This window comes from Xiphophorus couchianus, chromosome 24, assembly GCF_001444195.1.
Source record: "Xiphophorus couchianus chromosome 24, X_couchianus-1.0, whole genome shotgun sequence".
NCBI classification, from domain to species: Eukaryota; Metazoa; Chordata; class Actinopteri; order Cyprinodontiformes; family Poeciliidae; genus Xiphophorus; species Xiphophorus couchianus.
Window position 1 is genome coordinate 5,852,367 of NC_040251.1, and position 12,286 is coordinate 5,864,652.

At 50.6% G+C, this 12,286-nt stretch overlaps 1 protein-coding gene across 5 annotated transcripts; it reads left to right on the forward strand.

Annotated features, from left to right (window-relative positions):
- The first annotated feature begins 45 nt into the window (after positions 1-45).
- Positions 46-10,944, forward strand: ccdc120a (coiled-coil domain containing 120a). 5 transcript variants are annotated; one of them, XM_028009982.1, is made up of 13 exons: positions 46-226; positions 334-867; positions 942-1,033; positions 1,443-1,578; positions 4,874-5,110; positions 5,188-5,315; positions 5,399-5,512; positions 5,792-5,936; positions 6,302-6,358; positions 6,896-6,995; positions 8,357-9,066; positions 9,176-9,437; positions 9,569-10,944. In XM_028009982.1, exons 5-13 carry the CDS (start codon positions 5,077-5,079, stop codon positions 9,672-9,674), a joined length of 1,656 nt encoding a protein of 551 aa, XP_027865783.1. In that variant the 5' UTR covers positions 46-226; positions 334-867; positions 942-1,033; positions 1,443-1,578; positions 4,874-5,076; the 3' UTR covers positions 9,675-10,944. The 5 variants fall into 5 exon arrangements, with proteins under 5 accessions (XP_027865783.1, XP_027865784.1, XP_027865782.1 ...); XM_028009983.1 differs by having other exon boundaries at positions 945-1,033; XM_028009981.1 differs by having other exon boundaries at positions 945-1,578.
- Positions 10,945-12,286: the final 1,342 nt, after the last annotated feature.

A 12,286-nucleotide genomic window follows, 5' to 3' on the forward strand; every position in this document is an offset into this window, starting at 1 on the left:
AGCTCTGCGCGCGGGAGCCGAGCAGCGCGAGCCAGGGTGGTTGTTATGGTGATGTTCGGCTCAGAGTCCGAACCAAACCGAACCGAGCTGAGGGAAGGACCCGGGTCAAGCTACACAGGGGGTGAGGGGGTTGGAGGTTCGGTTCTCTGAGTCTAACAGGAAGCAGGCAGCTTCCGGTTCGGCGGCTGATCCAGATCCAGCTGCGGGAACGGAACAGAACCGGCAGGTGAGCCTGGGATTACAGCTCACTGATTGGCTCTGCTGCTCAGAGAGGCATGCGCGTGCGTGACTCACGTGACACCAACTTGTCTTTGTGTTGACATGTGGAATCAGCTGAGTGACGTAAAAGCACACAAACTTTACCCAGAGCCAGCGAGAGCCAATCAGAGAGCAGCCTGGGGTCACATGGTCCAGGGCGTAGAAACGGGTTCTGGTCCCGGTGGGTCAGCCATCATGGACGGCCTAACAGGGTAACCCGCAGGTTAGAAGATTAATATAATTATGGTCTTGTTGTTGTGTCTGACCGTCACCATGATAACAAGAACCTGGCTTCATCTCTTTCCTTTCATTAGCAGAAAAACTAGAAGAACGAAACCTCGTCTGTCCTCCAGAGTCCGGACCAGTTCGGAGAACAAGTTCTGGCATTTCTGCTCTTTTCTTCTTCTCTGTTCTGTTTGCTGGGCTTTGCTGTACCATTCTGCCCCCAGTGCCCCCAGAGGTTACTGCTGGTACTGTTCCGTTTGGATAGCCACATCTTGCCGACGTTCCCACTGAGTGGTACGGTTCAGCGTTTTTATGGTCCAGCGTATTCAGGAGAACGTTTCCACCATCGGGTGGAACTCTGACTGGGCACACAAACCCAAACATGTAGGGTTGCATCATGCTAGCACCACGACAAACTTGACGCACTACCACGTCTGGTAATGTTTCTCCATCCTCAGTAGTCGGTGTTGTGTGACGCCAGTAGCTCCACCCTAACCGGACTGTACCTTGAGCTTTGGACCTACACTAACAGGGGACCATGCATGGTGAGGTACGGGTCGGTTGGGCAGGGAAACAGAACAGCGCTGTCCCATCAGCAGATTGGAAGATATTCAGGTGTTCAGGTTGTGTAAACCGTTGTGGTTGGGATGGAGCAGAGTCCTGGCTTTACTTCCTCATGGCTGTGGAGACCAGCAGCCTTTGGGTTGAGGTACCAGAACCAGTGAGTGGATTGGTTCATCCAAACTGGGTTTGATGGTAGAGGAGGCTGCCTCAGGCTGCTGTCCTATTGGCCTATGGCAGCATGATGAATCGGGACCCAGAGGTTCTGAGCCTGGCTCCACAGACATCTTCTATCTCCAGAGGCCATTCGAGTTGGACCTCGAAGGTTCCAGAAAGTACCAGGACCGGCTGCCGCTCTCACGGTGGCAGTTTATTGGCTGATTCTGATCTCTGTTTAGGATGGAAGCTCCCCCCACGTTGCCTCTTCCATCCGCCTGCTGATGGTTAAGGATCGCACCCAGTGAAGGAGTTCCAGGGTTCCGGGTCCATCCTTTCCTCTAACAGAAACGGAACAAAGCCCAGTTGGTACCAGAGGTTAGTTTTCACTTCAGCTTAGTATTTCAATGTGTTATCAGTAAATGTTCCCCTCTTTACTTTGGATCTGTCGGTGTTGGTGCATAACCCCAAAAACACAAAGAAGAAAGCCGAAACCTGCTGTTGGCGCACATGCTGGGCCAAACTGGGTCTGATCCCAGTTTGGCCCGGTTCTGGTGGAGTCCGGGCCACCAGAACCCAGACTGCAGTCATAGAACTAGATTTCGGTTCATAGAACCTTGTTTCCTTCCTGCAGATTGAAGAAAGTAACTTTCAATATTCGGTTCTCGAAGCAGCCATGAAACATTCCGCTCACCGCTTGGTACCGATCCAGTTTGGGTCGTTACCTGTTCGACCTTACTAAGTACCAAATGGAGGAACCGAGACCAGAACCTCTGATTCTGACTCTAAGGAGAAGTTCTGTTCTGAAGTTCCAGCTGGAGGTCCAAACGGGTTTTCAGGATCAGGTTTTAATCCATGTTCTGGTCAGAGACAGAACTGAGGAAGTCCACAATCCTCTGCCAGGATTGACTCTGAAGAAGGTTCTAGTTCTGCTGAACTGCACTGGTTCTGGTGGAGTCCGGGTCCAAACCCGATTCTGTGGGTCTACTTGGAACCAGACGTGTTCGTCCTTCTGTAGAACAATAATATGCTAACTATTAGCTTAGCGCTGTAGCACTATAGCTAGCATTGAAAAGTTTCAGAGCAGATTTTTCCAGATAGATTCTGAAATTTACGTCTGAATAAAGTTCAGCGTCTGTGTTTCAGTTTTAAATATGGAGTTTTAGAGAAATATATTCATGCTCTTGTTTTAAAGTCTGTTTATGCAGCGTTTCATTTCCTCTGCTCATGCTCTCTCTATTTTTCACAACCTATAACTTTATTTAAAACAACAAACAGGAACAAAAGTAGAGAACAAGATCTAAACATTTCTATAATACCTAAAGACTAACATAAAACATGAAATATACCGTCAACATCAAACTGGTAGATGATGAACATCTGCTCTAAAATCTGAAAAATGTTTCCAGGTTAATTTTTTTGTACTGATCTTTAGTTTTACAGTAATCCCATAGCATGATACCGTCACCACCGTGCTTCAGTGTTCTGTGGCTTGGGTGCAGAGTTCTGGGCGGGTTTCTGGTTCCCAGACCCAAACAGAACCGCCCGTCCCTCACATGTTGCTCTGGTTCTGTGCAGAAGGACTGGGTTTTCCTGTCATGGCTGCCAGTTCTGCTGCGTTCTGCTGAGCCGGGTTCTGCAGTTGGAACGTTGCTGCTGCAGATTGAGGTTCTGCGTGTTTGTGTGTAGCCGTCTGTTTTTCCCGGAGGTCAGTGAACGCCTCGCGGCAGCGGCTCAGTGAGTCCGGTCCTCAGAGCCCTGCTGAGGCTGCCGCAGTGCCTCTGAGCCTGGCGCAGCAGCGCTGTGTGTGATGGATGTAGGTCAGGATGATTCTCTGCTCAGCAACAGAACGGAGTCCCAGCAGCCAGTCCTGAGCTCTGATTGGCTGAGAGCTGCAGCCAGCCAGCCAATAACCTTTCACCCCTCTGAGCTGAGTGTGTGTGTGTGTGGGTATGTGTGTGTGTGTGTGAGGTTGGTGTTTCCTCTGAGGTTCCTTCAGACCTTCAGTGACCCGGTTTCAGAACCAGGCTCTGGGTCAGTGGGCGGAGTTTCTGAGGTTCTGCTGGGTTTGGACTGGGCCTAGACGGGTCTCTGGACTGATGAGAAACAATGATTATTATGAGAATAATAATATTCTCATAATAATTCTGGTTCTGTCTGATGGGTTCTATTCAGAAGCAGCAGGTCCAGACAGCCGGGATCTGGTTGTTTAGTCTGAAGCTCTTCTGGTTCCTGATGGTTCTGGTTCCAGTTGCAATGACACATCTCAAACGTTGTATTTTTATCAGAACAGTTTTTTCTAAATTTTGTTTGAATGTTATGTCATTACAAAGTGACCGTTACCATGGCAACCATGGTAACGGTCATGGTAAATGCGGAAGAGCCCGCCCCCTGCTGCCTGCCTGGACTGACATGAAGACAAAAGACTTTTGAAATGTGTCAAAGTTTTATTTGCAATTCACAATTTAGGAGAATTATATTTGTGTTTTTTAGAAAAGCTGTTTGAGTTAGTTGTTTTAATAACACATTTCACAAGTTTCTTTATTTTGTTTATGCCAAATCAAACCAAAACTAATGCTATTCCATTTGAGGACAGTCGGGAAGCAAAAGAAAAAGTTAAGTTAGAAAAATGTTAAATGCACAAATCCTTTGTCTCAATGGCTTTTCTATATTGTTTTTTAACTGGAGAGTTCTGATATATTGTCTGAATTTCTATGTAAAGCCTGAAAAGCCAGGTTTCTGATTTGAGAATTTAGATTTATGTAAAAGATATTTTCCTAATAAAATTAGGTGAAGGAAAAGTCACCAAGAATTTTCTGGGAAACAAATATCTCATTCAGCTCAGCCTGTGACGTATGAACCAAAAGGCCCGGCCCACGGTTCCGGGCCTTTTGGTTCTGGTCAGAGCCAAGCAGCTTCAGTCGGAACATTTCTATTTTACAGCCAGCAGGGGGCAGCAGAGTCCGTCATGTTTGTCCCCTAATGCCCCCTAATGCCCCCTAATGCCGCCGGGCCTGCCCCCAGGGTGCAGCTAACAAAAAAAGAAAAACAACAACAATAAAACAGTTTATTCCATGATCTCAGTGACAGAACCCGACTCAAATGGACCGAGCTCGGTGCTGGAACAGAGGGGGAAACAGAAAGGTTTTTGTTGGTTCTGTTAATCCTGAACCATCCAGGCTGGACATGCTGTGGAGCGTTTGGGCCAGATGACGGTTCAGGTTCTGACCAGTTCAGTCACTCCCAGTCCTGTTCCCTCCTCTCTCGCTCTCTCTCTTCCTGTCGCTTTGCTGCTCGTTTCCTTCTTCCTGTTTCCTGCTGCCAGCTTCCTGTTCCCAGGCGGCTGGCGTAGCGGCAGCAGAACCGGCCCGCCGGGTCATCGGACCGCTTCAGATGGGATCAGCAGCAGAATCTGCTCTTCATGTTGGAGTTTTACTTGTTTTGATTCAATGCCGTTAATCCGGATTTGAACCTGTCTGCCCAGCAGGAGGCACTGCAGCAGCAGAACCGGGTCCCGACAGGCTGGACCCTCTCTGGTTCTGGTTCTGGTTCTGATCTGGAAGAAGTTTTCTTTGTGTGTTCATATTAGACCTCAGTGTGAAAAATCAGATTTTCTGCCCTAAAGCTGTCATAATTCCTGATGTTTCATCTTCTTCTGTGGTTTTGCTCTCAGGTTGAGCACCCCCTGCAGGCCGCCATGGGAGCTGCAGCTGCCTGAGTGTCTGGCCTGTTGGATGGCTGCAGGTGAGAAACACTGGAGGGTCTATGAAGTGGCTCAGCAGGTGAGGAACACCTGGTGGCGCTCCACAGGTGAGCCGGGCTCCGTGGACAGGACCGGAGCGACGAGGGGGCGGAGTCACATGGGAAGTGCATGCCATGGAGGTCAAAGGTCAACTCATTTTAGCACCTGGTAAGAGAGACCAGTTGGGAAAATCTGTCCGTCACCCCTGCTTTCTGCTTCCTGCCTCACCTGTGTCCTGTGTGCAGAGCCCCTCACCTGTCCAAGCAGGAAGCAAAAAGAGCGAATGGCGGAGCTGCAGGAGAGGAGGCGGAGCCTGCAGGTTCTACTGAGCGCACGATTGGCCGAGCTGAGGCGGATCTGCCTCCAGGAGGCGGTGAGTGATGTCACAGCCGGAGGCGAAGCCTGATTGGTCCGGCCGCTGTGCTCTGAGATGTGTGCTGCGCTCTGATTGGTTAGGAGCTGACAGGTGCAGTGCCCAGCGACTTCCCCCTGGAGGCGGGCGAGAAGCCGCCCTGTGTCCGCAGACGAGCGGCGCCGACCCACCAGGGGAACAGGAAGTGTCGAGCGGAGGTGAGCCGGGTTTCTCATTGGGTTCAGACAGAAACAGCCGAAAACGGAACCTCCAACCAACCGCAGGACAGAACCGTTTTGTTCTGCAGTGACAGGTTCTGATGCATCTGAAGGCTAAGGCTCTGTTGTTCTGGTCCAGAACCAGCAGAACCCAACGGTGGATCCAGTGTAGAACCAGCTGGTTTAAAGTGGAACCTGGGTTCTGTTTGGAAGTGTAGTCTGGTTCTGATGAAGCAGCGTCCCCTACTGGTCGGCTGACCCGGTTCTGTTTGTGTGAAGCAGGAAGAAGACGGCCAGCGGCCCAAACCCAGAAAGACGCTGTTCAGCGCCGCGCTGAGGAAACACAGCGACTCTGAGAACGGCACACACACTCACACACACACACACCACGGCAAGAGGACAGTGCACCGGGGTTGCCACACAGGTATAACACACACACAGAGGTAACACATAAACAGAGGTAACACACACATGTTATGGTTCTGTATCTTCATGGGGACCTCTATGGACCTGTTGCGGTGTGATGTCACACAGCAGGTCCCGCCCCCAGCTTCCTGTCGCAGGGCTACAAGCTGCCTGGATGTAAACAATAACATGTGATGTGTCTCTTTATTTCCACACTGTAACCTCCAACAAATATGTTTGTACATTGTGTGGGCAAAATGTCCTCACAATATTTGTGAGTAGGTTTTATAGAAACACACACACACACACAAACACACACACACACCATTGTTTCTGGAAGGAAGGCCTCTTCCTGCCTTAACCACAGTTTCTGTGTTTTTCCAGATGATACAGTGAGATCAGAGAGCAGCTCCACGTCAGACTCAGCAGGAAACGACAACGGTAACACACACACACACACACACACACACACACACACACAGGGTTTCTGGTTTTGAGAGAACAAAACGTCCTGACAGCGTCTGATGTTCTGTAAACATCAGGATGAAATCAGACCAGATTGCATCAGCTGATGTCACTAGTGGCGCCCTCCTGAGGGTAATTTAGGAACTGCCTGACAGGTGAGAGTAGATGCACTGGATGCTGGTCCTCCAAGAACCAGTTCAACCAGTTAGTCATCTACCAAACTCCGATGAAAGTGTCGCCTCATGGTCCGGTGGTCCACGTTGTGTCAGCTCCGGTCCCTCCAAGACCTTCGCGATGCGTCATGGGGACCAGCAGGATGAGCTCACGTTCTGACGTTCTACCTACTAGTTGCTGGTTCCACCATCTCATCATCCTCACTATAGGGACGGACCCAAACAGCTTCCAGAACCAGCAGCTGGGATCTCAGAACCAAAGTGGCGTGGCCTAAATCTCAGCAGGCGGTAAAGTCCTGGCAGGATTCAGTGCTGATGTGGATCGTCTCTGTGTTGACAGACAACGGTGGGTCTCAGTGTCGCTCCCTGCTGGTTTCTGCTGGATCTCCTGTGGAGGTTTTCAACCAGAACAAACCCAAGAAGTCGTCAGTGCTCAGCAGGTACGCCAGACCTCCGGATCCGCTCGGGTGTTCCTGGCTGGAAAAACCAGTTTAAACAGTTTAACCCAGGGGTGTCAACCTCAAATCCACAGTGGGCCAAAATTTTAAATTGAACAAAGCCACGGGCCAAGGTTGAACATTTTATAAATAAATATTGAACAAGCAAGGCTTATATAACTTAAAAGTGCAGGTGTGCAAAATTGAGTTGCTAATAATAATAATAAAACATATAAATGGAATATTAAATAAAATTTAAATAAAAATTGAAAGCCTCCTTTCTGAGGTAAATGTCAAAATTAGCTTCGTACACAGACTAATAAATTTGAAAATAACATAACAACTATGAATAAATCATTAAATAAACTATGAATAAACCATTCAGGCCTTGGAGTAACAAGAAAAGGTGCATAGAAAACGTATTTATTGCTCATTTTGCGACACACTGATCTACTCTGATGCAGCCAAGCCAGATACCTGGCATCTTTTCTTGGATGCCAGTTCATCAATGTTGGGGCTCAGAGTTTGAGCTGAGGAAACCTTCATTATCGAACAAAGGTGTTCGTCAGTCAGACGTCTCCTGTGAGACGTTTTCATCATCTTCACTGAGGAGAAAAGTTGCTCACATACATATGTAAACAGATATTCTGTCTCCCACCTGTCCAGAAAAGTTCTATTTTCTGTCTTTCTTTTTGCCATTTTTTGGTAGGGTAACACAGTGACGGCTGTAGTTTGAGGTCACAGTGTGGTTTGGGGGAGAGGCCCGGGGATGCGGGGTGCGCCGGGGCTTTCACCCAAGGAGTGCGCAAGAAGACGGATCACCACCTTCCTAATACATCCATGTCCGCTACCATAAGTGCTACTGACACAGAGGAGGAGGCGTGTCTGCCTCTGTCCTGATTGACGCGCCAAAAAACAGCAGAGCATTATGGGATTTGTAGTATAAGCGGTGAGTGCGGCGTCACAGCGTTGCCACCGTAATACCGGCGGGCCGGCTCTAATATTAATTTGAAATTTCCTCGCGGGCCAAATATAATTACACTGCGGGCCAAATTTGGCCCGAGGGCCAGAGTTTGACACCTATGGTTTAACCCATATAGTATAGAATAGAATAGAATAGATAGAATAGAATAGAATAGATAGAATAGAATAGAATAGATAGAATAGATAGAATAGAATAGAAGTACTTTATTCATCCCAGCAGGGAAATTACTTCGCAGTTACAGCATAGAGACAAGACACAATAACAACCACCACTGAGTAGTAGTTGTAGATAAATAGCATATAGATAGTTTGCCCAGTAAGTTTTATGTTTGGTACCTGCCTCAGAAGAGTTTCTCACCACCTGACCTCTGACCTTTCAGGACTGAACACCGTGAGAACACCAAGCCCCCTCCTCTGCCCCCCTCGCAGCCTTCCCCTCTTCCTCCTCGCTCCCAGGACTCCTCCTCCTCCTCCGACGCGGGGCGGGAGGCGGGCTGTCGGGCGTCGCGCCAGAGCAACGGCTCCGACAGCCTCCTGACCCACAGCACCCCCCCGGAGGACGAAGACGAGGGCGGGGCCCAGCAGGGGCCGCTGCGGCCCAACGGAGCCACCGTTTCCAGGGGAACGAACGCGGCCGGGTCATTCTGGAGCTCTGAGTCGCTGACGGAGCGACGCGGCAGAAACCACCCCGCGGCCCCAGAGGGGGGGGTCCGCGTCCGAGGGGGGGGCTACAGCGAGGTTCTGCTGGACTACGTCTGGGAGAAGCAGCGGCAGCTGCAGCGCCAGCAGTCGCAGCCCAGCAGGCCGCTCCACAGCGCCGGCTCCGCCCAGCAGCCCACGGGAGCCCCGCCCGTCTACCGCGGTCACCACGGCGACCAGCGCAGAGTCACCGTCACCCGCACCAAGTCCTGCGGCCCGTTCCTGCCAGTGCAACAGAACCACGGTGACATCACCAAACAGGTTCCGCCCGCCATCCAGCCAGACCCCCACCCCCACCTCCTGCCCCCCCGCCCACCGCAGCTGCCCCCCCAGCAGGACTCGCAGCTGGAGGAGGCCACCCGAAGCCTCCACAAGGCCCTGGCCCTGGAGGGTAAGGGAGCAGCACAGAAACCCCGACTGGTGCCACCTGGTGGATAAAACAAGGTCAGGAACCCTCTACCTGCTCTCAGGTATGACTTTGTCTGAGTTGTTCTTCACAGGTCTGAGGGACTGGTACCTGAGGAACACCTTAGGATCCACCCACCAGAACCAGGCCGGTGGAAAGGTCTCGTCAGCTGCCAACACTAAGCCGAGTGGTGGGGTCAAAGGTCAGACCGGAGGGGTTGGCGCCCTGCAGCAAAGACGCACGGCCCACGGAGTCCTCCAGCAGTCGACCTATCAGAGTCATCACTACGCCGCGCCGCATCACAAGCAGACGCTGCCGCACTCCGCCACGTTCCACGGACATCCGCTGCACGGGAGGTAGGGGTCCGCCAGCAACTACATCCCCCACAATGCCTTGCTTTCCGGGCCAAAAGACTTTTTTTTTTAGTTTTCTTCACATCAATGTGAGCTGAAGATGAAACCAGAGGCCGTCTCTCCCTCTCTGCCAGGTCTGTGGACGGCTCGCTCTACCAGGACTCCTGTCCGTCCCAGAAACAGGAAGTTCCCCTCAGAGACTTGGCGGTGGACCAGCCGTCTCCTGGGACTCTGGTCTGATCACCAGCCAATCAGAGGAACAGACTTGGACGGACCCCGGCCCGGTTCTCTGGGCCTCCTGTGATTGGGTGATGATGAACCAGCTGACCCAGTTCAGAGACTACCCGAACACCCAGACGCCCCATGCACCTTAAAGACAGGTACGCCTCCCCAAGACCTTCATCTGACCTGAGAGGGTCGGCTAAGGATGACCATCTACTCATCAGAGTGTTCACTGGTCTCTGGAAGAGCCACAAACCTGAACCAGAACCAGAACCTGCCTGAACCTAGCGGAGGACCAATGGTTTACCGCTGTTGGAGAGAACAGCGTCCAACTGGAGTCACTGGTTTGGGTAAAGAAGGAACCCTGAGTCCCTCACTTCTCAAGGTTCTCGTATCGCCACAGCTGGACTGTGGAGCGCCAACCGTCCAAGTTCTGGGTTCCTGGTCCTCAGACTCTGCTCAGACAATCTGCACCCCCTAAAGACAGAGCTTCACCTGCTCTCTGACATCACCAGCTGACATCACCAGCCCTGATCAGCTCAGGCGTCTACCTGTTAAAGCCTCAGGTGAGTCCAGACGGGAAGCATCAGGTAACTTTGCAGTTTGGACTCAGAATCCCTGCACTATGAATCCAGCACCGAGTTTCATCCTCAAACCAGCAAGACTGGACCTGCAACAGGACCGGACCGGCCCGGTTCTGGCCGGCTCAGAGAACCAAGATCCAGAACTTCTTCAGGGAAACCGGGTCCAGGAGAAAGTTCTGGTCCTGCAAAGAGACAATCCAGATCTCCAACAAGTTAGGAATGTCACCAGAACCTGGAGGAAACCCTGTCCCGGATCTGGACCTCCATCTTCATCTGGACCCGGATCTGGGCCCGGATCAGGACCTGAGTTCTGGGCCCGGGTCAACTTCAGGTCATAATCAGGAAGCAGGTTTAGTCTGAAGCAATAAGAGGAGCTTCGGGTTTCATGTTTCAGAGCTTCAGAACAAAAGAACCCAAAAACGGTCAGAACGACAATCAGACGATGATGTCACAGCGGTGATTGATTTCATCATCGATTGACTGTTTGGTCTCGTTTTCTACGGATCTGATGTCATCTGATTTTATACAAACTTTTGTTACTGAAATGATGCTTTTTAATGCAGAACATAAGTTTTATTGAGAAGAATCAGTGTTCACACACACCTGTCCTCACACACACACACACACCTGTTCTGTTCACACACACCTGTCCTCACACACACACACTTGTTCTATTCACACACACACACCTGTTCTGTTCACACACACCTGTCCTCACACACACACACCTGTTCTGTTCACACACACCTGTCCTCACACACACACACCTGTTCTGTTCACACACACCTGTCCTCACACACACACACCTGTTCTGTTCACACACACCTGTCCTCACACACACACACCTGTTCTGTTCACACACACCTGTCCTCACACACACACACCTGTTCTGTTCACACACACCTGTCCTCACACACACACACCTGTTCTGTTCACACACACCTGTCCTCACACACACACACCTGTTCTGTTCACACACACCTGTCCTCACACACACACACTTGTTCTATTCACACACACCTGTCCTCACACACACACCTGTTCTGTTCACACACACCTGTCCTCACACACACACACCTGTTCTGTTCACACACACCTGTCCTCACACACACACACCTGTTCTGTTCACACACACCTGTCCTCACACACACACACTTGTTCTATTCACACACACCTGTCCTCACACACACACTTGTTCTGTTCACACACACCTGTCCTCACACACACACACCTGTTCTGTTCACACACACCTGTCCTCACACACACACACTTGTTCTATTCACACACACCTGTCCTCACACACACACTTGTTCTGTTCACACACACCTGTCCTCACACACACACACCTGTTCTGTTCACACACACCTGTCCTCACACACACACACTTGTTCTATTCACACACACCTGTCCTCACACACACACACTTGTTCTATTCACACACACCTGTCCTCACACACACACACTTGTTCTAGTCACACACACCTGTCCTCACAGACACACACACCTGTTCTGTTCACACACACCTGTCCTCACAGACACACACCTGTGCTGTTCCACACCTGGGCCCGTATTCTCAAAGAATCCTGAGACAAAGTAGCTGAGTGGCGTTTAATGTAATTTTAGTTTCATCGTTGTGACACTTTTCTTACTCCAGTCTGGATTCATTTCTGTCACTGGAGGCATTTTTGGTTTTTTTGTCTTTGTTTTGTGTTTCGACCAATCACAGCCAAGTCTGGACCTGTTGATTTATTTTAAAAAGATAAAAGATACCAAGAGACGTTTTAGTTTCAAAACAAAACCATTTGACACGAGTTTATGTTTAGCCTTTGGTTCACCCTCCTCACCAGCAGGTGGCGGCAATGCTCCACTAAGTTATGAGGAACCGTAACCCCAGAAAACAGCGTCACGCATAGCAACGGGGTGAAGTTCGGTTTTGAGGATCTTTGTGAATACGGCCGGTACCGTTCCACACCTGCTGTGTTCGCCTCACCTGTGCCTGAGGTTCTGTGTCTGATCCAGTTACTCTGCTGGGTCGCTGCAGCTCAG

Bases quoted from the DNA above. Each gene is read 5' to 3' on its own strand.
- ccdc120a (XM_028009982.1), top strand. From the start codon at position 5,077: ATGGAGGTCAAAGGTCAACTCATTTTAGCACCTG. The intron at 5,513-5,791 runs GTGAGCCGGGTT...GTTTGTGTGAAG, and splicing joins ACAGGAAGTGTCGAGCGGAG to CAGGAAGAAGACGGCCAGCG. The intron at 9,438-9,568 runs GTAGGGGTCCGC...CCTCTCTGCCAG, and splicing joins GGACATCCGCTGCACGGGAG to GTCTGTGGACGGCTCGCTCT.